This window comes from Phaethon aethereus (genome assembly GCF_964289735.1).
Source record: "Phaethon aethereus genome assembly, chromosome: 2".
Taxonomy (NCBI): domain Eukaryota; kingdom Metazoa; phylum Chordata; class Aves; order Phaethontiformes; family Phaethontidae; genus Phaethon; species Phaethon aethereus.
In genome coordinates this window covers 139,709,742-139,737,619 of record NC_138582.1, presented here as the reverse complement: position 1 = coordinate 139,737,619, position 27,878 = coordinate 139,709,742, and the positions used below count along the sequence as shown (strand labels likewise).

The following is a 27,878-nucleotide window of genomic DNA, read 5'->3' as shown; positions in this document are numbered from 1 at the left end:
TACATGGTAAGGAAGAGATCCTTGAAAGCCACCGATAATGATTGCTGTAATATCCTACTAGACCATCAATGGAGCAGCCATGTGACTGCATAGGTTTTAGGTTTGTGTTTGTTTTTTTCCCTTTTCTTTGGGTTGTCATAACAAGAATGTTTCACTAACCTAAAATGATGAAACAATAAAATAAACCTTTCTATCCTGACACAGTAAGGTATATCATTAAATAATTATGAGGTACACAGCATTTAATATATGGTAATGGAATCCTTTACATTTTACTGAACCTCAACTGTAACACATCATAGATACAGAGAACAGTCAACTATGTATATTAAACTATTATCACATTGTTATCATGGTGATCATTTAACTCCTGAGGAAATAAATAAGCAACGTCATATATGTGAACATTGATTTTACTCAAAACTACTCATATCTCAAGGGAAAGAAGTCAAGCAGTTCAGGCAAAACTTCTGGCACGTCTCTAAATAACCTCCCTAAAACAACAGTAGCTCATTACACACACAAGTTTTTCTTTCAAGTACAAAAAACTTCCATTTTTATTCTGGATATCACTATTAACTGAAACCACCTTGCTTCTCTCCACTCTTAATTTTGCTGTTCCAAAAACCCTACTTGGAAATACCTGGACAAATAACATCCTTGAAGTTTACTCCATCTATCTATTAACTAACAGGTCCAAATGAGAATAGTGAACAGTTATCAAGTCATAGACCCAGATTTATACTACAAATTCACACAATGCTGCATGGCGGATGATAAAACAATTGAGTTCAGCTTCACCCCACAACACAAGTGTTTTAGAGATAGTTTTCCCTCCCCTTTAATGTCTTAGGAAATCCTACCAATCACATGAGAAGCAGATTTGCACCGCAGGATTCCTGTACAGATGGAAGAATGTACCTATTGTATTTTTAAATATGTAAAAGTGAAATATTAGAAGAGTGAATGTATAGGAAATATATCACTTCAAAGATTGCTCACTCTATCATTGTCTTCATGCATACAAGTATCTCCTTAAAATTAAAATAACAATAATCACACCTGAAGACCTTGTCCATCTACGGTGACAGAATTTGCTCTTTGCATTTTGTTCCGTTCTCCCAGTTTGTTCATTTGCTGGGGGCAACTCTTTTCCTTTTTCACTGTTGCCTGTCTTTCCTTGGGGGAAAAAAAAAAGAGAAAAGGAGAAAATGGAACATTTTAACACATTATATAATGCTATAGAACTGTACTGAGACTGCCTCCACAAAGTTGTTTTTTGACTAATGTCAGATTCTGCTTTAATGAAAATGAGATCTCAGTCAAGTTATTACACAATGTCTGGCCACTTAACATAACATCTATCTATGTGCCTGGACATTCCACAATGACCAGGCAATAGATGGATGAAAAGCATGTAGTCATAACACAAATTAATGCAATGATGTGAAAAGATAATCTGACATTGCTGGGATACCATTCTGAAACTTGAAAGACAATCATACAATATACTTGATTGTTTAATAAGCACACTGAGAAGAGATGAATAATTTATCAAAATTTCATCCTAACGGCTAGCAAAGGTTTGATGCTTCAAGAGTACTTTACCACTTTGGCAAAATATACCTGTTCTAAATGTACCATAATCAATTGGCTGAGTGACTTTTTATAAAATATGTATTTTATATCAGAAAGAAACCAGAATCTACATCAAATTCCAAGCTGTTGGCAACTTTTGATGCTGATACACTTCTGAGCGGAAAGCTCAGAAGTATGCTTTTGTAATCATATTTTCAACTGTTGTCAGGTCATCTCAGAAAATTCTGAATGAAAAAAAAAAAAGTCCTTGCTTTATGTATCTCATTTATTCTATTTATAAACTGCACCCAGCATGTCCTTTTAGGTTGTCCAAAAACAGACCATAAATTAAGGCAGAAGATGTTTATCAAATAGAGTCAGTGTCCCCAATCCCAACTGCACCCCAGTCACTTCCCTCACTTCACAAGTGCAAGGAGGCTTTAAACCAGTCAGGGGAACGGGCTGGCACAAAGCTGCTGCACTAGAACGGAGCATGAAGGACGCTGTTGCACCACCTGCAACTGCACTCAGTAAGCAGTTCATTAAATGTTACCATTTACGTTCCATACCAGGCCAAACCCATCTCTGTGCTACCTCGATAAAGCCTTAGGGATTGCACTAGCAATTAATCCAAGCCACTCTTTCTGGAGCAGTTTAAACTGGTAAGAAACAGCAAAAAATTACCAGAAAACTGGTAATTCTCTAGCAGGAAGGGAATAACTCCCAGCTTAATATGGTGTTAGAAGGCACTGATGTGGACCTTCCCTCATTTTATACCTCTTTCAGCTCGCTTAAATTTGGAGACTGACACAGCCTCAATCTAGTCCTGATGCAAATAGTGGTCCAAGTCATCCCAGGCTGCTTTGGGTAGCCCAGTGCTTTGGGGAACTGGGGCAATCTGATTGCATTTCCTATAAAAGGGCTGACAAACCTATGCCACAGAAGAAAAATGAGGGGAGTCTACACTATTTCTTGTATGCAGTGAGATTCCTAAGAGGTTATATAAGTGAGCTCTTGAATGCTTTGAGTAACTTCACCAGTTCAAGAGGAGGTCCAAGAATCTAGACTACAATATCATTGCTTTAAACAGAAAACCGTAAAAGCAATTCAAGCTATTCATCTCAGCCCTAACCTTCAAAACACAAACACTGTCTACATCACTGCCTAAGAAATCTGCTTGGCAGGGTTGCTCTCAATCCCTTCATCCTCCAGCATGTATTGATACCAGGGGTTGCCCCAACTCAGCTGCAGGACCCTGCACTTGGCCTTCTTGAACCTCATGAGGTTCACACGGGCCCATTCCTCAAGCTTCTCCAGGTCCCTCTGGATGGCATCCCATCCCTCAGGCATGCCAACTGCACCACTAAGCCTGGTGTCATCTGCAAACTGGCTGACAGTGCACTCGATCCCACTATGTCATTGATGAAGATATTAAAGAGTACTATTCCCAATACGGACCCCTGAGGGACACCATTCATCACCAATATCCATCTGGACATTGAGCCGTTGACCACTACCCTCTGGATGTGATCATCCAACCAATTCTTCATCCACCGAACAGTCCACCCATCAAATTCATATCTCTCCAACTTAGAAAGAAGAATGTTGCAGGCCACCATGTCAAAGGCCTTACAGAAGTCCAGATAGATGGCAGCAGTAGCTCTTCTTTGTCCACTGACGTGGTCACTTGGTCATAGAAGGCCACTAAGTTGGTCAGGCAGAACTTGCCCTTGCTGAAGCCATGCTGGCTGTCTCTAATCACCTCCCTGTCCTCCATGTGCCTTAGCATAGCTTCTAGAAGGATCTGTTCCATGATCTTCCCAGGCACAGAGGGAAGGATGAGGCATCCAAACAAAATAACATTTATGAACTAACACGAAACATTAATGAACAATGGTATTGGTCAGTGCCAAGGATAGTGAGTAAGAAACTTCAGTATGAGGGAAGCTTCACACTTCATTACATATATAAGAAGCAGCTTTGTGGTTTTAAACACCTTTGTGAATAACTACCCTTAAAAATAAGTACATTTTATAAAAAGTAAACATACTGTGTTAAACAGGATTTATATTACAGCCAAATTTGGCTCTTAAATATTGCAACATCTTCAAAAAATCAAATCAGATGTCAATAATGCAGATACACAGCTAGTAAAAAAAAATTTCTAACAAAAATCAGAGATGAAGAGCAAATTTTAAAAAGTCTGGAAAAATGTTAAGCTAAGCAACATAACTGTGATAGTTCAAAGAAAAAGGTAACAGAAAGGAACAGATACAACACACTAAGTATGTGCATTTAGAGGTTAGAATGTTCGAAAGAGGCCTACTAAAGTGTGGCACTAAAAATCTTCTTGCATATATCATGCTATTACTTAGAGGAAAAGTATTTATACACTGCTGAGAACTGTCTTTACATACACAGAATGCTTACCACAATGCCCAAACCTGCTGTTATCAATCACTTACAAGCAAAATGCAGTAACAATTACCTCAAGCAGTTTTGGATATTGCTTTTTTTTTTTTGTTCCAGCTTGATAAAGATAGCAGCAAATACCCTCAGCTGTCCTTGGCCCTACGACTGCTGTGTTCTTTCTCCAATTTATATTACCTGTCCCATAAGCAAAACAATTGCTTGACTCACAAAGACAGCTTCTCCTAAGCAGTAACTACACAAGACTAGACCACACACCTCACACAATACAAAGGAAAAAGTGTATTCATAATACAAAATTGTCTACAAAAAAATCAAATATGGACACCTGACCTCAGTATCATTGAAGGTCTGCTTCCTTCAATGATGATTTTTGATGAAAGTACAAATAAAGTATTTCGTATTACCCATCTTACATGCATATGACACCACAATACATATCACCACATGGACCAATAGTGCTGTCTGAAACATTTCTGAAGAAGCTGGTAGGAGATTCTAGATTCTTTAATTATATGTCGTATATTTTTTAGGTATGTGTCATACTAGTGAAGATCTGACTTACAGTTTTTATGAAATAATATAACAACATGTATCTTAATTCTACTGCATAAGTCTATTAATAGAACACAAGAAGATTTATGATTTCATTAAAACAATCTTTTTAAAATATTCTTATACAGATACTGTTTTATATATGAAATAGAAAGCTGGCTTTCTAATCCAGTTTTACATGACTGTTTGAATAACTTTCAGGAACTATAATATTACTAAGCTATCTTAGTATGTCAGGTACTAAACAGTGCCATTTTTTATTGATATAATAACAGTTTAATAAAATAATTTGTGGATAATAGCCTACGAATTCTAGCACTATTAAGATAAATTTGACATGCATTGAATATATGGTTTTATAAAATGCAAAAAATTAATTTTCAATGTAAGAAATGTTTCTACAAGAGTTGTGCTGTATTTAAGATCTTGTTAATTAAAGCATACAAAATGATTAATGTATCTGTGAACCATTTTGTTTAGTGGACATGCATGAGGTTGACAGAGATACTGAATACAGCATTTTAAAAGCTATTGTACATTTTGATGGCTCAAAGAATGAAGCTTTTCTGTTCTTTTGGTATGTGCCAGAGCACAAAGCTTTCAAAATAGTACTTACCACAACAAAACTATTTCCACCCATTTTTGCACCTCTCATGCCTTGTTCTCCTCCCTTGAACTCCCACTTTGAAGTCAATATCCACTAATTGGAGCTTCTACAATTCAGTATTGCTCCAGAGAGATCACTGTCAGGTAAGAACCACTCAATTCTATCTATCCCTTATTCATCCAAATAAGAAAAAAGCATTGATAAATAAGAAAAAAGAATTGATAAATAAGACAGGGCCTTTCAAATGAGAACACAGAATATCATGGCTAGATTTTTAGTTCAGCCCCAAAATGCACTTTATAGCAAAAAGAATGTACAATATCATGACCCGTTAGTACTCGTGCGTACATGGATGCCTCCCATTACGCACCTCAGGGAGCAAACCTCCTAAAGTGGGTAGCGTCTGTTGGAAAAAGAGGATGTTAGGCTGCAACACTGAACAGCTGGGATGGCAAGGGGCACAGAGAGAGCGCTCACAAACAGTGTTACCTCGCAGCAGTTGTGCTCAACAACAAACATACACGGTCCTTTTTTACACATTTGCACAACTATACTCCCCAAATGTTTTGGCTGTCATATTATATAATTTATGTTCTCAGAAGTATGTGTGGGATCATTTTAGGACCAGCTAAAAATATGAGAAAACCTGAGGACTTTATTCTTTTGAATAGTAAAAGACACTTGGTACCTGGGCAGTATTCTTTTTATTTTATCTTCCAAGTCTTTGATTTCTCATCCAAAGTGAGGAATATGATTTTAAAAAGCATTCTTCCAGTATAATTAACAAGCTATACAACAGTCATCCTCAAAAAGTATTTCTACTCTTTATGTAGAGGTGCAGTCTTTTCCTTTACATGAAACAGTAACATTTAGAAATATCATACTCTACCATAGCTGTTATAAGAAAATGAATAGTAACTAATGGCTTACTAAATAGTTACCTCTTTACAAATTAACTGCTGACACAGAATCCAGTGCCAATACAGTATAAATTGCTTTTTCTCACCTTGCCTCTGAATCAATAAGTGCAAATCTATTTTTCTGGATTGTTTTGTACACAGCTGAGATTATTTTAAACAATTTATTTTATACATTAAACAACTATTTATTTACACACTAAATAGGATTCTAAAGCCTGGTTGACACCATTACAGAGTTTGTCAAGTAATGACTGAAAATCTGAGATTACTTCTGTATGTGTGGTGGGTTGACCTTGACTAGATACCAGGTGCCCACCAAAGCTGCTCTATCACTCCCCCTCCTCAGCTGGATGAGGGAGAGAAAAATATAACAAGAAGTTTATGGGTTGAGGTAAGGACAGGGAGAGATCACTCAGCAGTTATCGTCACGGGCAGAACAGACTCAACTTGGGGAAATTAGTTTAATTTATTGCCAATCAAAATCAGAGTCTGATAATGAGAAATAAAACCAAATCTTAAAACACCTTCCCCCCACCCCTCCTTTCTTCCTGGGCTTAACTTCACTCCGGATTTCTCTACCTTCTCCCCCACCCCGAGAGGCACAGGGGGACGGGGAATGCGGGTTGTGGTCAGTTCATCACATGCTGTCTCTGCAGTTCCTTCCTCCTCAGGGGGAGGACTCCTCACAAACTTTCCCTACGCCAGCGTGAGGCCCCTCCCACAGGAGACAGTCCTCCAGGAACTTCTCCAACATGAGGCTTTCCCACACACTGCAGTTCTTCATGAACTTCCTTTCCATGGGGTGCCATCCTTCAGGAACAGAGTGCTCCAGCCTGGGTCCCCCGTGGGGTCACAAGTCCTGCCAGCAAACCTGCTCCAGTGTGGGCTCCTCTCTCCATGGGGCCACAGGTCCTGCCAGGAGCCTGCTCCAGCGTGGGCCTCCCACGGGGTCACAGTCTCCTTCAGGCATCCACCTGCTGTGATGTGGGGTCCTCCATGGGCTGCAGGTGGAGATCTGCTCCAGCGTGGAGCTCCATGGGCTGCAGGGGCACAGCCGGCCTCACCATGGTCTTCACCACGAGCTGCAGTGGAATCTCTGCTCTGGCGCTTGGAGCACCTCCTGCTCCTCCTTCTTCACTGATCTGGGTGTCTGCAGAGTTGTTTTCACATCTTCTCACTCCTCTCTCCAGCCGCAAATACTTCTTGCCATTTTTTTTCCCCCTTCTTAAATATTGTATCCCAGAGGTGCTACCACTGCTACTGATTGGCTTGGCTTTGGCCAGTGGTGAGTCTGTCTTGGAGCCAGCTGGCACTGGTTCTATCAGACACAAAGGAAGCTTCTAGCAACTTCTCGCAGAAGCCACCCCTGCAACTCTCACCGCTATCAAAACCTTGCCACACAAACCCAATACAGTATGGTAAGGACTTCTTTTATACTGTGTGCCTTCAGACGAGGCATATACCCTAAAACTCAACTTGGGGATGGGGGTGCACAGGAAGAGAACCAAATCCTATATTAATATGCATAAACTGAAACAGTTATTAAAAAAAAATAATACCTTACTTTAGAACTGTGAAACTTGAACTTGAAAGATACTGATCAGGGGAATTTGGTCATATCAGATCAGTTGGAATGCATGGAATACCATGTAAAGTTATCCTCAAATGTTTGCAGGATGAAGGCCATGGAAACTTAAATATGTGACTTGAATACCAAACTGATGCTTTGGGTTTTTTAAGGAACTTGCAGGAAGGTTGCTCAATGATTCCTTAGAGCTGTTTTTTTAATGACATGGGAATCTCAAAGGGGTGCAAAAACTGTGCTTTAATATGCAATGACAGAATAAGCACTCGTAGACCATCGTTTTGTAAACTTATGTGGTATCCAAGAACTTGCTTACAAAAATTCCATTCCATGCAATTTCTGTCCATAGTTGCACAATAAGCAAAGAGAACAAAAGATTCAGACACCCTGAAAACTACAAAAAAACCACCACCACTACCCCAAAACCCTGGGGAGCAATCTATCTGTAATGTCTGTTAGATATCACATCCAACTAACTATGATTTAGATGTGCTAAAATGTGTTGAAAATCTACTTTATTAAATTTTCTCCACATTTCCAGCTCTAACCTTGTGTACATACTAATCAGAAAGGCCAATATTAGGACACCACATCATGGTGCATTGAAAGCTCATACAGCTGTAGCACAATACCCAGCTCTACATCCATAGGCTGAAGCTAAAAGTCATCCTGTGGACAAGATTAGTGACCAATTCCCTAGTAAATATAATGTCCAGTGAGTTGTATATGCCCATACTATAGAGGAAAGGTAAGGCTTCTAATTTATCCCAGAGCTGTCTTGATAGAAACATTTGCAGCCAAAATATGTGGAAAAAGACAAGGCTGGAATGGAGATGATATCTTTTAAGACTACCTTCCAAAATAGCTGACCGCAAGACTGTTCTGAACAAGGAATCGTGACAAGATAACTTTATACACATACTTTGTGTTGCTTGTTTACTGTGTCTTAATAAAGATGTTTAGAATTACACATCAAAATCACAATCAAGTATTTCTCATTTAGCTTGTGGGCCTTAGTTCATTCAGTTGGCTGAAGATATAACTCACCTTACATCTTGCACCAATCCAATATATGCATCCACATGCAGCAACAGTAAGGCCCAAGACTTTTAATTTCATTTACAACCTAAAATGAACTTGGGCTACAGCAGGCAATTATACACACTGCCCAAGAAAGACAAAAGATATGAAAAAGAATTTTGCAAATAAAAACATGTTAAACTCCAATGGGAGAGGATGTAAGGAATAAACTTAGGGACAGACAGTAGTGAGGAGTTGTGGGCAGGCAACTAGATATAACTTAAAATGATTGAATGGCTGCCATTTCAGTTTATCAGCATCTTATTATTTTAACATTGAACTGGGTTTGCTGAACAGATAATTAGTTAGGAAGATACATTTTCCTCCAGGGCAATTATTAATTTCCTTCTGACTTCAAAGAAATGAAAAAGCTCTTAGTGTAGATAAGCACACCATTATATTTCAAGTCTGTTTTAGATTCTCAGGGAATCTAAATATCTGAATCTGCAATATGATGCACAATTGAAAAGGAAAAAATTGTTTTGTTTTGTTTTGCTTTTTAGATGTGTTTCAAATTGCTATGTCATTGCTTAACATTCAACAACCAGATTTAAATTCTAGCCTGTCAGAAGCACCTATATTCAAATAACTGGGTTTTTTGTGGTATTTTCATTCAGAAACTCAGAATAAGGCTAGCACTCAACTTCAAAGGATCAAGTTGCTTATAAAGATGCTTACACACTGCACTGACTTTCTGTGCTCCATGTTGACCTGGGATTTAACCGAGTTAAAACTGATATCTACTATAATAAAAACAGATGAATCATTTTAGGATTAAAATTGGAAAAGGGATTAAGGAAACTCATTCTTCAACCAGTAACTGCTAATTCCCTTTTTCTCTCTCTACATCTCTTCTTTCCTATGTGAGTAACATTCACCTACCTTGCAGGAAAATAGTATTAATAAAACATATTATCAGGCATGGAAAAAATATCTATTGAACTATGTTGCAATCATATCACAGCCATTAGCTTTTCTATCTAGTCTCTCTAAATAGTGAACAGTCACAATTTTTGTACAATATTTTCAACTTTAATTCTGTATAACTTTTTGCCAGCAACTCAACACACTTGCTCTATTTACACAAAACTTTGAAGCTACAGATCATAATGCATATTGTCTCACAAGGCACATTTCTTAGCTAAAACATTTGTAATCTGTTGTGTATATGGTTTCATGTGCCTAAACACAACCAGTTATTAAAAAAAGATTTTTGAACATTTATGTCCCTGCACAATGAAATGCCAAAACAACCCAAATCCAAATCAGATACATCTGTTTCATCCACCAAATAAAATAAAAGGTTAAGTGAATTTGACTTATGATGGTATTTTATATTAATTATATACACAAAATTTTACTCTATGATGTATAAAAATTCTATATATGTTTTATATACACCAAATTCTCTGTCTATACATTTTATATTTATATAAATGGAATTTATGCTTAAATTATTTTGTCCTAAAAAGATATAAGCATCTTCACTAGACAAAAGAAAAGCCAAATTCATTCATAAGAGAAAAACAAAAAGTGAGTTGTTCTAAACTTTTTATCATGATGACCAATTTGTCCCAGAATGTTGAACAATGAAGTGAAAATTCGAACACATAGGCATATCCAATCTTAAATTTTATTTCTTTCACTTCTTCAATATTACACCAGACCTTCCCCCTCTGAAGTAAGCTGGTTACTATGGATACAGTGATAACTGCCATATAATAATGCTTACACCATAATCAGGGTACCTTATGTTTTACAATTTATTCCATAATTTTCTTTTTATTCCATGATTAACAGTTTTAATTATAGCTTTCAAAACCAATGTTAGAAAGTAAAAAATAATTCATTGTAGAACTCACAGAAACAATAGGAGAATCAAAATCATCATACATTATGAAATAAATATATTTATTATATATTTATTAAATAGTAGGTTTTTATTGGCTGACTTGTCATTACCCATGGCTATATCTATTTTGGCGGGAAATAGAAAAATCTAATTACTTTTCTACAAACATAAATATGAATTAGAACATCCTATGTGTTCATCAATAAAGGGAGCAATGTAAAGGCAGGCATGAAATGAAGAAGCCAAAATATATGTTCGCATTTTTCCCTTTCTGCCTTATAAAGGGGCAGGGGGGAGGGAAGCTGTATCATAAGGAGACCAATCTTTTTTTCTTCATTACTCACTCATCTCATTCCAATACCCAGTTTTTAACCTGGTTATGATCTAATTCTGTACTCTTGGTAGGCTAGGATTCAATTGAGTTAAAGATTTTTAAACTCACTGCCATTCAACCTTATCATGAACTTTCATTATGTGCATGTAATTAATTGGGTCCAATGAACAATATCAGCACTGAGTTATAGACTTTTTCCCCCCACCACATAATTAGAATATAATTACCCACAGGATATCAGAATGATGCAAAACCTTTCCTCTAAATGTGCCCTCATTAGGAAACAAGTCTCAATGTACATTTATTCAATCAGTATGAATTAATTAAAACATTACCGAAATAAAAGAGAGTAACATTAAAGTGTATCTGACATCTATTAAAAGACTATCACTTGAGATCTGCACACACAGTTTATAACAAAACTCATTTAACTTGAACAAAAAACTTCACCATATAACAAGCCTTCTATACAGTAAACAGAAAAGTAAAAAGGACTAATTTTAAAGTTGACAGACTATATTTTACTAAAAACATTTAGAAGTATTGTAGTGAGATATGAAAAATCTTTATATGGCATTGAATCTAGACAGATAATGTGATTCTTTCATTATATATACACAGTATCAGTTGCGTGATTTTCCCACAGTTTATTTTTCAGCTGAAAATGTAGCTTATCATATTTAGGAATAAGATTTGACAAGTTCCATTTTGCGCAGTTTTGAAGATGGGATCCTGCTTATTTAACTTAGACCAGACATCTAACTTTCAGATGAACAGGCCTTTAGGTTCTCTCTCCAGCCATTAAGAGAAGGGACAGGGTGAGAGGGTCATACCAGTCACTCTATTTTAGAGGAATCTCTCTTGTGTCTATAGAGACCCTAAATGAGTAATACAGAACAGTCATCTGAGTCGAGATGGCTATGTTTAGGGGGAGGAGAAACGTCATCCTTTGTGATATTACAATCAGGAAGGGTAAATTTTTTACTTTTTCTTCACAGTTGCAGCAGTGATTTTGAACGTCAGGGGATACCTAGGAAATGGAAAAACTGAGAGGATATGGACCTGAACAACAAATTGCAGCTGAGAGACCAGTTTGGTAGCTCTGGTATAATAAATACATGGTGCTGTGAAATGCACTTTATGAAAAAATTGTCTTTATCTCTGCAGAAAGAGTCAAGGCTGGACTTCACAAGAACTGGAGAAATGAGACATGTTGGATGAGAAAGGTATTGTCCCCAGTTCCGCAAAGGCGAAAGGATGATAAGGGATTTACCCTGTACTCTTGAAGGAAAACTTATGAGAAGGCACCTTGGTTTGAGATGAGCTCAGTTTTCTGGAAGAAGTCTGGACTTCCAAAGTTACAGATGGAAGGGAGGGCCTTTGGGAGATCAAAGGTACAAGATTGTTCAACTTTCTATTTTCCCACAACTCCTATAACTTATTCTATGAGAGATGGAGATATGTTCTTCTCTGATACCTCAAAATAGTCAAGGATAAACCTGGTACGAAAAGCATTGTGGTTAGCTGCTTTTCTTTACCTGCCACATATATGTAAGCATTGCAAGAATATTATTGCTCAGCTGATTACTGAAGCTAAATGGGTGTCCTAGGTGAAAGACCCTTCCACTGCCAGGTATATCAGATTTGATACGTCTGAACACATAATTTCTATTAACAGATGCACTTACTATTGTATGTTTTGACAATTTTGACATGGATATATTCACTGTTTTTGCTGTCATTATTGAGAGTGTTGATTTCACATACACTGAAATATTATGTTCCTCAAAAGGAATCCCCATAACAGGAAATGGGAGAAACTAATTAAAAAATTACTAAGATAAATAATACACACACTGTAATCAATAATTTCTAGGTGGAATTCCTATTAGGTAGGTCACTGATATATTTGTAATGTAAATATACTAGGGATTTTAATGCATTTTTGGAAGAAACTACTCCATGAACTAATATACTACGGAATTATAAAGTTCACATTAAATGACAGTAAAATATATTTTCCATTCCTAACAATATACATTGTGCTGAAATACATGTTTTATGTTACATTATTAGTACGTAATACTGAAACATGATTCTGATACAGGAAAACATATTTACTTCTGCTTATGCCTTCAAAATTTGCAGATAAAACAAACCTATTCAAGGGTGATTTGACTCTAGAGTGGTTTTATATATCCTCTAAACAACTTAACTAAACTCCAGTTGTGGAATGAAAATCTTAATTCCTCTATCCCTCTTCCTCTCCTGAAAAGAAAATGGAGTTACGCAAATATAATTGAAGATGAAATTTCATGCTGAGGCTTTATTCAGTTTATAAGAACGATAAACAATAAATAATAATAAACCAAAAACAGTCCACTAACAAAACCATAATTTCTACATGTTAAGTTTTAAAGTTTGTCCTAAAATCCTGAAAATTCAATAATGTAATACAGAATGATATCATCCAATAAACTTAAAATAATACTTTGCAGTTATTATTCAGAACTTGTCCAGGTCATATCAAAATACTATTACACACAAACTACAAAACTACTCTTATGACTTTCCAAAAATATTTTTAAATATTTCATAAATATTAAAGCCAGCTTTCCATTGCTTTACCTTCATTGACAGCAATGGAACAGTCCCCACTTACAGTAGAGGGCCAAAGTCTAGCATCCATCCCTTAGCAGATTTATAAACAAACAGCCAAAAGTATTAAACAGGAAATAATTAATTTACAAGAGGCATGAATATTATTCTTAATGATCAGAAACAAGTTTAAGAATAGAAGGTATACTTTCTTGCTTTTTCCTCCCTGCAATAAATCATTCTTTCTTAAGTTCAAGCATTTCTTACTCTTATTATGAAATATACTTAAAGAGGACCACACATCTGTTCTGTTATGAATATGATGATGATATGACTTTCATCAGCATAAAATATCCAATTTAATATATGAATACATAAGTTAATTCCAAAGCTCTTTTTTCATGATAAACTGGTCAGCTCTTTTCTATACAACCTACACATAGCATGCATTTTTATTTTCATTGAATTGAGTTATTGTTTTTGTGGACAGAGAAATTTACTGCTCATGACTGCAGAATAAAATACACCATAATGTTGATGCATAGCTTGCTGCAAGACCAGTGTCATCATTCTAGGTAACCTCCGGCTTAGATCAGAGACCTCAGCATTGCAGATATACAATATGCATCCCAAGCAAAACCTGTCCATAAGAATAACTTCATTATTCTGGGAAGCTGGATCTATAAAAGATGTAAAATGTAGAAGTGTTCTGCCTATACAGTTTCTGGTAAGTACAGTCTGAGTAAGTGATAAAACCTGAGTCAGCTTCAGTTATAACATGCCCTACAGAAAGTTCATTCTCACATGATGGAAAATACAATATGCAGAGGATAAAGCACGTTTGTGCCTGTACACTCATCAGCCAGGACTACCCATTGTGTTTAACGTTCACACGGTTGTGTGAATTTAACAAATACTCCGGCAGTCAGTCCCAGCATCGTTTTAGCTGTTACCCATGACAGAGGATTACAGGAGAAATAAACATATGGACAACTCACCAATACTACTGGGCAGATTGATGTGGGTGGTAAAATATGGTCCTTCAAAGGTCCACAGTCACATTCAGGTTTTAGATGTGAAGCACATTTGTTATGCAACTATGGGAAGACAGAAAATGAAGAATCAACTCAGACATTTTACTACTACAGTCTAAGAAAATGGGCATCCTAGAATGGGGTGAGTTTAATTATTACTAGCGTGCTACAAGAAAAATTAAACATGCTGCAGTGGAAAGCCTCTTAGGATTAACAAACCAATGAATTTATATTGAAGCAAAGAACAGCAGATCAAAATATTTTCCAGTTTGAAAATTGCACATGTGGTCCAGCACATAAAATGAGAACATTGCATGGCAGTACAGTAACATCAGCATTGGTGATCAAAACCTTTATTTCAGAAAACAGCTTCTTGCACTAAGCCAGGAAATTCTGTTCAACAACTAGTGGGCAATCTGGGGTAATTCAGGGCAGCCTTTGGCTTTATTCATATAACTCTGCTTCCTACCTGAAGCTAATAAAGTCACTAATGATTCAATTGTTGTGCTGCAATATCTATGAAAATATATATGAAATATAAGAGAATAATGTAAGAATATCTAAGAGCTTTAAGCTGTATTGGGGAAAATTTGGCCTTGATTGGATCAATGTTCAGGCTTCCACTGACTGCTGAGGAACCTGAATTACTCTCTTTTTCTACTTTATTCTTAGCATTCATCCAGTTTTCCTGAAAGCAATTGGAAGAGTTCTACTCTGAAAACATGGAAAGAATATCCTGCAGTGTCTTACTTCTGTACTGTTGAAAAGGTGGAAGGGAAAAAAGTATATGTAACATCAACATAAAATGCCAACATATCATTATATTTATTGAAATATTATGCATTAGCAATCAAGAGTTCTTGTTGATAGTTTAAGAATTAACCCAATTCAAGTGTCTCTGAATAGAACACATCAACATATATATCCAGGCACACAGTACAAAGGCACGGTTGTGTACCTGGATCATACAAAGCATTCACATTTAATTGGTATACTTTACAATATTAGAGATAGCTACAATAAAATAAAACCTCATATTGTGACATTTGCTTAAAGTTTATTCTTTTGGACTCAATGATCTTAAAGGTCTTTTCCGACCTAAATGATTCGATGATTCTATTTCTGCATTAATTCAATAAACTGTGCATTAAGTTCTTCAGGTAACATGCCTTTCCCATAGAGATTGTAGAATAATTTGGGTTGGAAGGGACCTTTAAAGGTCATCCAGTCCAAACTCCATGCAATAAGCAGGGACATCTTCAACTAGATCAGGTTACTCAGAGCCCCGACCAACCTGACCTTGAATGTTTCCAGGGATGGGGCAGCTACCACCTCTCTGGGCAACCTGTGCCAGTGCTTCACCACCCTCATAGTGAAAAATTTCTTCCTAATATCTAGTCTAAATCCACCCTCTTTTAGTTTAAAATCATTACCCCTTGTCCTGTCACAACAGGCCCTGTTAAAAAGTCTGTCCCCATCTTTCTTATAAGCCCCCTTTAAGCACTGAAAGGCTGCAATAAGGTCTCCCCAGAGCCTTCTATTCTCCAGGCTGAACACTTGTTATGGGAGAGGTGTTCCATCCCTCTGATCATTTTGGTGGCCCTCCTCTGGACCCGCACCAACAGGTCCATGGCTTTCGTGTGCTGAGCGCTCCAGAGCTGGATGCAGGATTCCAGGTGTAAGAGTAAGTAGAGTACTCTGTAGAGCAGAGTAAAGGGGCAGAATCACCTCCCTTGACCACACGCTTCATGTGATGCAGCCCAGGATAGAATTAGCTCTCCGGGCCATGAGCGCACATTGCCAGCTCATATCCAGCTTGTCAACCACCAGGACCCCCACGTCCTTCTTGGCAGGGCTGCTCTCAATCCCTTCATCCTCCAGCATGTATTGATACCAGGGGTTGCCCCGACCCAGCTGCAGGACCCTGCACTTGGCCTTCTTGAACCTCATGAGGATCACATGGGTGCATTCCTCAAGCTTCTCCAGGTCCCTCTGGATGGCATCCCATCCCTCAGGTGTGTCAACTGCACCACTCAGCTTAGTGTTGTCTGCAAACTGGCTGACAGTGCACTTGATCCCACTATGTCATTGATGAAGATATTAAACAGTACTCATCCCAACATGGACCCCTGAGGGACACCACTGATCACCGATCTCCTTCTGGACATTGAGCCATTGACCACTACCCTCTGGATGTGACCATCCAACCAATTCCTCATCCACCCAACAGTCCACCCATGAGATGCATAGGAATTTTTTTTTTTTGAGAAGCTACGTATATTTGCAAGAAAACATGCAAGAAAAATAATCAGGATAATAAATATCAGAAATTCAGAAGTAAAAATCTTATTTACCAAATGATTCAACTAGTACAAGAGGTAGCATACAGCACTAGTTCAACAGGTTCAATAGCTGTTATAAAAACTGGAGTTCAATGTCTGCATCTGTAAATCACATTTTTCCAATGACTGATTCATTTTTCCGTAGATGATTTAACTATGTCACTATGAACTCTATTAAAATTACAATAAAATTGACAGTTGCTGATGTATATAAGCTTTAATGGTAATATGATCTTCATAAAGTTATCTGGTACAGTTAATGTTGACATAACATTTCTGAATTTTTAGCTGACTGGCACCTAATATTAGCCTTGTCCATATTAATTTATACTCCAAAGTTACCTTTTCAGGTAGTTACTTAGCAACAGAAAATAAAAGTCTAACGAGTTTCGATTTAATCTGAGTATTAAAGCCTTATTGTGAGAGTATTTTGGTAGCCCTGTAATCTAAATCATTTGTCATGCTAATTCTCTGCCTCAGTAGTAAGGCTACTTGTACCATAATTAATGCACACCAGGACATGTTACATCAAATAAAAGTATCTTCACACATTCAGCAGTAATTAGCAGCTTTGTTACTTGGTGGCATGCAAACTTATCTATGAAAAAAAAAGCTTAATCTTCTTATTAGTCTCTGCTGATCTTTGACAACAGAATTGGCACATAGCAGAAAACAGAAATGGTAGAAAATATGTAGCTTTAATGAAAATAACAGTTTGACACAATGAAATAAAGTAATATGCATCTCTTCTCAAAAAAATGTTTTAGCAGATTTTAAAATACATATCCCCAAAAATCCCTTACCCCAAACCTAGCTCCTGTAGAACATTACCTCCCTCAAAACCAGATGCCTGGGAAGTAGGAAAAATCACATTTGCTGGAGAGAAAATGAAAAAAAACCCCAAACATTTACAAGACTGTAGTAGAGAACTACAGAGTATATGGAAGAGGGAATCATGGGCCTGGCTGAGAACTCAGTATAACGAGCCTCCTTATTGAAAAACATCTCTAAATTTCAGGATTTGATTCAGTTATTTGACATTAGTACTGACCCTGCTAAGTTGTAGGATGGAGAGATATTTAAAATGCATGAAAGAGTCTCAGAATTAGTTGTGTAATAACTAGCATCCTCTTAAATTACAAAAATACGTCAGCAACAAGCCCTAAATGTGGTGTTGTAGAAGGAGTTGAAAACATATGAAGGATGTCATGATAATTATATAACTTCAGAATACCCATTAAAAAATCATGCATATGTTAGAAGTTTAAAACACTGTTTTTTGAGTAATAAAGTTATTACTATTAGCAAATAAATCTATTGCAGTAGAATATATAGAATACACAAAATTGCAAGAAAAGTGAATAGAATGAAAACCAAATAATTTTCAGTATTTTTAAAACTTTAAAAATACTAATCTTTCACTTATGTGTCTAATTTACACCTGAAGCCATAAAAATTAAACTAAAACATTAATTTGAAAATATAACATTACTTTTACAGAAAAAAAAATCTTTAAATACAATTATAAAATTGTAACCTCAATGCAAATTTTCAATTTTGTCCGTCAAAAAACATAGGCTCATTTTTGATTGGGATTTTGATAGATATTTCAGCATTTAAATATGCACAGAAGCACCTAAGATATTTTCCAAAGAATTTAACTTCTTTCTTCACAGTGATTTCAATGATAAATCAGTCCTTGGTATTTTTTCAGGGAATATCAGTTCTTATGGAAGTCCTCTAAATCTTGATGTGTATGTTCAAGAAGTAAAAGGCCTTTACAAATCTGGTCCAGATTCACATGAAATAATAGGAAAGTATTTTTTCTGAGGAGCTACAGAATTTGCAACTTCCTTTGACTTTAAGAGGAAGCTTTATATAATATGTATTTCTTCAATGATATACATCTATGATACAGATGTAAATACTTCTCTATCCGTAGTGGAACACTCTTATTTATCTATCTAAACACAGATAGCCATCGCCTAAATTTAATTATCTGCATGTGAAAATTTTGGATTGGGTGTTTTACTCTCTACATGAATTATCCAAATTTTGACAGCAATCTGGACTACATATTTGCTTTCTTCTAAAATATTGGTTTTTAAGTAATCATAACAGTTTATCACTGAAAGTATCCTGGATCTATTTTCTTTGATGATGTTTCATATTTTGTATTCTTGTGTTAAGAAAATATGTCATAAAACATCCAAACTCGTATGTTGAAAACAAGCATTCACTAATGCCTCAGTCTCATATTATTATTTAAAACACTGAACAAACAACTGCTGTTCCCTAACAATAACAATAATAATGAGATCAGCAAAAAAGCAAAAACCCTATAAGAAGGCTGAATCTCTCCCCATTTGGATTTAAATCCTACCCTGGCTAGGAAATACTGGCATTGCTCCATCTAGCATGAAGATCTCACTTATAAGGGCAGTGTTCCTTGAATGTCATTAGTTCCAGTTCTTGGTTCCTGCTGAATAAGGAGTGCACAAAAGTTGTATATATATTAGACTTGGTGCAGAGATTAGTATATTATCAAGATGTCTCTGCTATTATTCTCAGGCACTTGAAATCACTGTATCCCACCAGATGTCCTCAATTTCATTTGCCTGTCAGTACACCACAAATTAGGATTTTGCCCTAGTGTGACAGTGACCTTGACTTTCCCCAATACTGAAAACTCTTTATCATCTTTCTGTAATATAAATTGGGAATTCTGCTCTTTAGAGTGACATATGTTATTTCCATTTGTATACTGTCTTGAAGGAGAGTACACCTTTAAGCATATTTGCTTGCAACAATTAAGGACTCCCACGAATATTCTGCATATACAATTTCTTAAATACACACAAGCCATTCCTGATGACAAAACTGAATGAGACCTTTTGAATTATGAGGCTATAAAAAAGATACGCAGATTTTTGTCTCTCTAACCTGTGCTAAAGGTTTTATTAGAGTATACTCACTGTGATCTGACACCAAACACAGTGAAGTCCAGTCAAGCCTTGGTAACATTTTATAGTTTTGTGACATTTATCACATTTTGTTGGACAATTTCCTTCTACCCAGAAATGATGCATTACCTGCAAAAAAAGAAGTGTGGATATACGTAGAGTTACTAAATTAACAGGAACATAGCAAAGTTAATGTTACCCCAAACTTACATCAGTATTCTTTTTGGACTTCACATATGTTTTGATGCAAGATGCGGGAGCTCTTGAGACACAGCGTTCATGGACTGTATACTTACAAACTGAAAAAAGAAACACAGTAATAGATCTTGAGGCAATGGTGTTTCTGACTACATTCTTATGAAACAAAAATGTTACCAGCATGCCATCTCTATATAATCAATCCAATCAGTCAATGAAAACTCAAACTAGACTGCTTTTTCCATGTAATACAAAAGGCCAATTAGAACAGGAAATATTATGCAACTGAGAAATCCAAGAATGCACTATCACTGCGTAACAGGAAATGCTTAATTAAATCAGAGCTCACTAAATTTTTTCACAATAATTCCCAAATGACAAAAATATTAAAGATAAATTGATGACTGCCAAATGGTTTGGTGTCATTTGCTAGTAGAAAGAAATCTATATTTTACAAACTATAGGCATGAGAGCAGCTGGCAAGCACAAAAATAAAAGCCAATGAATTTATTTTGTTCCTTCTATTGATTTATAAATCTTAAATGGCTGATTAGTCCATTTTCAGATAGCAATTGTTGTCATGCATTCCATGTAGTCACCCCAATTTTAACTCTTACTTTCCCAAATACCAACTCCTGTGAATCTTTTTTTCCTAACCCCTCCACACCAGTTTTAGGTAGCTACTATTGTTGAGCAGGTCTCTAAAGATCACAGTAGCTGCGTTTGGAAAACATACAAATGTCAAGGTACAATGCAAAGGTCTCTTGACTTCAACTGTACAACTGTGCCTAGGTGAGGAAATAATGCTACAGCTTATACCTGCATTCAATAGAGTCAACTATTCAAAACTGAGAATTAATTTCTCCCTGCACGGTATATGTCTCAAGCTTTTGACCTCGAGAGCAATTAAGCACAAAGTACTTCTAAACACCTTGCTTGCACCTATTACACAAACCCAGTGGGAGGCGCAGCCATTAATCAGACAAACTGCAGGGAGTAACATTGTTGATTGGACCATGGAGGGATGGTGAGGCCCCCTGCAGTTTCCTTTTTTTTTTTCCTCCCACATAATCTAAAATGCAAATAATGAAATCTATAGCAATGCTTTGAAAATGTATTGGAGAAGAAGCTTAGTGAGATAAGGAAATAGTGTAAGAATTTTGTTAAGTAGACTCATGCCCCTTGCTGCATGAAGTAACTGAAAGGAGCATGTGGATGTTCTTCAGATACTCTGGGACTATTATTCTCAGCAAATAAATGTCAAGCACAATAACAAATAAATTTTGAAGAGGTACATTGCAGCAGAAAGAATTACAGGTCTTGTAAGGCTGGTCTTTTTGGGGCAGTTTACCTTATATAACTCATCTATACATTTCTGATAACTACTAAAGAAGATAATCTACATTATTTGCTCAATAGAATTTTCTCTTTCAAACATACATGGGTCTTATATTTCCTAACAAGCATTAAGTTTACATCAGTCGGACATAAAAGAATATTAAACAATGTAAAATTTCAAGATCTACAGCCAATTCAGCATTTTTTATATATATATATATATATATATTCCAGTTAGTCATCAGCGTTTATTAATCTGAAGTTATGCAATTTCTATTTGAATTTTAAGAAATGTCTCTCTCTCATTCCACAGTATTGTGAATGAAACTATACTACATGAAAACCCCGATGTGGAGGATTTACATCTGAATTATGTTTTAAAGAGATCTGTGGCCCACAGAGGAGAGAGAAATGGCCGATTCCAAAACCCTCATTCATTCAGACTGATCTCAAATTAAATCAATAGAACTGTACTGGCAGAAAGGTCCTGATCAGCTGTCATGGGCTATCTTTCATACCAAAAATGGAGAAAGTAAGTTACACTAAGAAACTGATTAATTTATCAAAAAGAACAATGAAAGGTGACTTGATACCATCATAAGAAGAATACAGTGGGTACTAAAGATCTCATTAATCTAATGGAGCAGGGCATAACATGAACAAATCATTGGAACTGTCTACCAGGCATATTCAAATCAGAAAATAGGTCTTTGTTAAAAAAAGATGATTTATCATTGGAACACACCACAAAAGAAAGATAGGTATCATCCATCTCTTGAAACCTTCAAACAGAGACGAGATATCTTTCGGCAAGATTTGGTTTCTCAAGATAGAGGTTATGAGCTGGTCAAACACACATGATGAGGAGATACATAGACATAACTCAAGAAATTGAACTGTAGTAACTGCATCTAATAGTCTAATGAAGGTCAAATTAGATGCAGTATTTTTCTGTGTTCTTTTACCTTTAAAATCTATAATCAGTTAATATGTGAAAGGATGGCAAGGCTGAAATTTATGGTTACAAACCAAGTAAACATACAAAACTTTAGAAGCATTACAGAAATCTGATTTCGGGGAAACTGGCATTTTGACATTCACACTCAACAAAACAAGAATTATATCCAAAATTTGAATAAACAAACATGGGACTTAGAAGATATTATTACTTATTAAAGAATATGAAAAATTATTAATAAAAACAAAAGAGGAATAACAAAAATATAAGGTTGAAATTAGGCATCATAGTTGCTAAGAGGGGAAGCAAAAAAAACCCAATAGTTTTGAAAGCCCCATACCCTGAAAAATTAAAAATGGAACCCTGAGCGCTCATGTCATAGAATACAACACGGGGAGACACAACTGTGCTGGCAATGAGTTTGTACTGGGAAGCTACTAGTTCTTTGTTATGCAGCAAGCACAATATTTCTAAGAATAGACATGTATGCAAATGGACACTGAAATGCTTATACTCACAAGAACAGCAGAGGCCTTGCTTGCCGACTCCTATTAGCATGTTCAAACAAAGATTACAGTAGGCAGGCTTGTTAAAGTGTTTCAGTCTCCATACATGCTGCCCATCATCTTTCACATTCTGCACAGGACATAAAAGAAACAGATTTCACTTAATAAAATAAACAATGAAATATTTAAGCGCCAATAAAATTTGGAGATTGACTCAAGAATGTAAAAGACAAGCTGTTACTTCATTTAATACTCTGCACCAGATCACAGTATAATCATGGTAAATACACAGGCAATGATATAATAAAAAATTCTTCAGAAGCTCATGGACATCCATTTGTTTCAAAAAAGACTCAGAAAAAACTCCAGGCTGCTGTCACCACTGCAACACAACGCTAGCAATAAACCTAGGCTGATACTACATTACAACTAGTATTAAAGCTAATTAAAATTTGTTCTAGACTAATTCTAAAAATAAAGGTACCACAGGTTAGAAGGTAAAACTCACCAAAACAAACAATAGAAAAGATTTTTTTAAGCCTACAGAGATATTCTTAATGACTCTTAGAATTCGGGACATGTATCAACATACGTGAAGTGGGAAATCTAACCACACCACAATAATACCTATTGCCAGCTTTAATTTATTTTAATCTACTGCCAATAGTAGATTGTAGCCTATCAAAAAGCAATTACTTAAAGGTGGGGTTTACATCCTGGACCTCTTCTTTAAAAATTAAATTTCTTACATTTAAGCCCACATTTTTCAATTAGCAGTAGCACTATACTCAAATCTTGCATGAATAGACTGATCAACTGATCAGCACTTACAACTCAGGGGCCCACTGTGGCTCATGCATACAACTAATATATTATCAAATCATTTGCATTTACGAAAGTAGGCTTTCAGTTGCACAATTCTCCTCTTCCTTCTTAATGGAATAATTCTGAGACCTCACTGTTATTAGAAGGTTTTTTAAAATTATGTGCACTTGGTACAGATATTAAATTAATTCTGTAAATTCCAGGTTTCCTGGCAAGTGTGGCCATCAGACTTTTTCCTTTTTGCAATTATCAGAGATTTTGAATTTTAAAAAATCAAATTTACATGATGTAATATCACTTATATTTTTTTTTTAAGCAAATATAACATCCAATGAAACAAAAGCAGCTAATAGCTATCAGATGGTAACTGGCTGCAGGAGTTTGATTCTTCATTGTGTATTATTGAAACACTATGATCTTCTTGGTCATTTCATTACCAAAAAGAAATTGTCATACAGCTAAAGGAAGCCACATCAACAGCTGGTTCTCATCCTGTTTCTGATTTCTCACATGAAACTACAAAAATATTTGTCATCATGTATATATGATGTTCCTGACTAAATCTTCAATAATATGTTGTTTTTCACTGATAAGGACAGTCAGTGTAAGTCAGTGGACCTAAATTTAATTAAAAATCAGTTTTGTCCTGTATTAGCATATACTGCATGAGTTATATCCTTAAAAATCAGTGTTGCTCTATTCTAAGAGTTAGCCCTTAATAACAAGTCAAAGATGATGAAGACTTCTTCATCCTTGGGGGAAAGAAAAAAAAATCCTGAAGGAAAATTAGCAGTCTGAGAAATTAAGAATATTTGTTTCAAAGCCAGGTCCTAGGCAGAACATAACTTTGAATAATTCCTATGAACTACCTAGAAACAAAGAGAACTGAGATAAACTGGGATATTTTTTCTCTATTGAGATACCAGGATCAGAGCCTAAGTGGAGTTCCCCCGATATTATCAGCAGGAGTTCAAATGCCATCTCTGACAGCTGGGCAATGTCAGGGTCCCCTTCTGGCAGAAAGAGCAGAGCCTAATGTGGGATTCTTAGGCTGGCAAATATGTGAAAGTTTTCCAATTTCCCCTGAAGAAGCAGAAATAGATTCTGCAGCTGTGGAGCATTAGAAGGCTGTCAAGCTCCTTCATGACTGGCAGCTGAAGAGGATGTATTTCATGAAATGGAGCTCTGTAACTTCTATTTTTCTTTCCATCTTACTACCATATTCCACACATTTTTAAAGTATTGTTAAACTACTACATAGTATGTGAGTTTCAAGTCATTTGAAAGTAGACAATTACTCACTAGACAATATAGACCATGTAAATCCTTCTGAGAAAAAACAGTAAACAATGTACAATTTCATTTTAACGTTACCCAGGTCATCAGATACAGTCATTAACCACAAGCATCTAAAATGCAAGCCGACCAGCTTTCCTTAGCAAAATATTTGCTATTTCTGAAAATTAACAAAAATGCATAATTATGCGTAAACTTGCCCCTCTTCCACATTAGTTTTGTGTTACTTTTTCATTTTAATTTTATTTTTAAAGAATGGCCATTACATGTGAATATGTCACTTCTTATTTGAACAGAACATATGGACTAACTTAGCTGGCATTTTCCTTATCAGAAAAACAAACAAGTCTTGATGTGGGTGTTCTGCCAATTAAAACACTTAACTGTTACAGATTGCAACTGATGCAAATCCATTACATAAACACAATGCACTTTTGGAAAATAGCAAATTAAATTTTTGTTCTTGTGCACTGCCAAAAATAAGCAATAAAGCGCTGCATATGATTATGCATGCACATAACTTTTTAAAACACCACCAAGGAAAAAAAAAAAAGGCATAATGTGAAACAAAGCCCCCTCAATGCAAGTCTTTAAGTATGAATAAAATCCACAATTCTGACACATCAGTGCATTTACTGACATTCACTCATTTTGCTTCCATATCCTGAGAAAGAGTTTAAAAACAAATAGTCATTAAGAAGATCTCAAAGCAGGGCAGGTACAGTAAAAATCTCTTCCTCACTTCATTATACATTACTGAAAATGAAGCCTCCATATGCCATACACAGACTTTAGCACATAATGACATTAGTAACATTTATTTTGTTGACAACAGTTCTCCTAACTTATGGTCCTGACCCTTCTACCATGGATTTGATTGCCTGACCTTAAAAAGCAAGTCAACCATGAAAGAGCCAGCCTTAGAATTAGTGGACAATTTTACACAGTCACAGAATTTAGCTACACACCCTTAATCTGGTTTAAGATTAATTTACTTCAGTTTTTTAGGTATTTCTAAATAAAGGCAGCCAAAGAGATCTTAAGGTTTCAAGCACAAAACCCCAGATTCTGAGACTTAAAAAAGGTAATGAAATCACTGATAAATTTTTATCCTAGCAAGTACCCCCTCTTACAATAGCTACAGAGTGTCATATCAGCATGCTCAATCTTTCCTGTGAGAAGAATCAGTAACAAGCAACCAAGGGAAAAGGTTGTTAGCGAGTCTGCTAAGTTATCCTTTTGCTGCCTACTGTTATTTTGTTTTCATTTATTTTAAAAATATTTACATTACTTGAAGACATTTTTATGACTGATCTTTGGGTATTGTTCAGTCAGGAAGGTGAGAAGAATATCCATTAAACCACACAGTACCTACTTTTAATACAAAAACAGTTAAGGTCTATGTTCCTTTGCTGGCTCTGAGCAAAGAATTCATGTCAGCTTTTTTTTTGTTCAATTTGATTTGGGGAGAGGAGGTTGTAAGTCTGTTCTGGTTCAACTGGTGAAGGAGTAACCTCGTTCAAGAGACATGCTACTCGGAAGAGCTCCTCACTTCTAACTTCTGAGATATTTTGTGTGTGTTTCTGTGTGTGTGCTGGAGAAATGGGAGAAAAAAAAAAATCACTTCCCCAGCCCTCATCCACGCACTCACCAGTGTACTACCTTGATAATCCAGAAATGTTTAAGCATTCATATGCACATAAGAAAATTACACCATAGAAAAGGGAGCACAAGAGGGGAAATAAACCTGTTTAAACATGCTCAATAATTAGCCAAACTACCATGTTTCCCTGCCCCTGAACTGGTAGTCACCTGTCATCTGCAGAGACTGAAATGTTGCAGAAATTACATTTTAAATAACGATAAATTTGTATACCTACATGAAATACCATTTATTTTACACCTTACACACAGAACTGGTTAGTTACTTCTGATTTCTCCTGGGCTTTTACCAACCTACAGACAAAAGGAATGGCAGGACTGGAGTAAGGAAAGGCATTTGTAAACTTCCTGCAAAGAAGTGGGAGCCAGCACAGCATAAAAGCAGACAGCACTCTCAAGAAAAGGTATGTGCACTTTTTTAGCAGTGCTTGCTATGACGTCTCACAAAGCATTAACGTTACCCCCTCTGCTGGCAATGCCGTGAAACGATACTGGTAAAATAGATCCTGTTGTCACTTGGGATAATTGACTCTGCTTCCCAGCTGGTAAGCAGCTGGCATAAAGAGGGTAAGCTACAGCTTCTTCTGGCCCCAAACATGGGCTTGGTTTTGCCCTCTGTACATATGGAAATAGCATATGGCTCATCAGCACTTCAGCCTTTTAGGAAACTCACCTGCCTGACTTCAGTCAGGACTTAACGAAAACATCACAGGGGACAATAAAAGGGCAGATCATCCTCGTTCCTCGCTGAATGAAAGAAATACAACTCTACCAAACTGCCTAGGTATTAAATAGTCATTGCAGACTTCAGCCTGAGAGGGACTCCTCATGGTGCAACAAATCATACAGCAGACTTGCAAATGTTTTCAAGTCCCCAGTTTGGTTTCACTTTCACATACTCAGAGCTCAAAAGTAAGCCCACAATACTGTAATACACAGTATAAGAAGCAGTATAAGAAGCAGTATTTCCCAAGTGTGGATTCACACTCCAGTATTCCATCCCACGTTTAATCAAAAAGGTTAAAAAGTTACCTTTTAAATTCTTTGAATGTAATAGCATAATATTTGCTGCTTGCGGATCCAAAATAAAATAGTAAGAGCATTTCCTTCTGATTTAATTGAAGCACAGTTGCACTTCAACACAAATGTGTTTGCCCCACTGAGATTTACCTTGATTTAAAAGGTGAAATGGGTTGCACATTACAGTCAGTCATTTA

At 36.2% G+C, this 27,878-nt stretch overlaps 1 protein-coding gene across 4 annotated transcripts in view; it reads right to left on the bottom strand.

Annotated features, from left to right (window-relative positions):
• Positions 1–27,878, bottom strand: part of DGKB (diacylglycerol kinase beta) — a gene marked incomplete at both ends in the record, with an annotated part of 334,143 nt that overhangs the window by 232,856 nt on the left and 73,409 nt on the right. For 2 of the 4 annotated variants that reach the window (XM_082014573.1, XM_082014574.1), the window contains 6 exons: positions 1,063–1,179; positions 5,541–5,573; positions 14,538–14,636; positions 19,891–20,007; positions 20,089–20,177; positions 22,891–23,008. In XM_082014573.1, the coding sequence (XP_081870699.1) occupies positions 1,063–1,179; positions 5,541–5,573; positions 14,538–14,636; positions 19,891–20,007; positions 20,089–20,177; positions 22,891–23,008 (573 nt within the window). The remainder of the gene's footprint in view (positions 1–1,062; positions 1,180–5,540; positions 5,574–14,537; positions 14,637–19,890; positions 20,008–20,088; positions 20,178–22,890; positions 23,009–27,878) is intronic. The other 2 variants (XM_082014575.1, XM_082014576.1) reach the window with 1 other exon arrangement.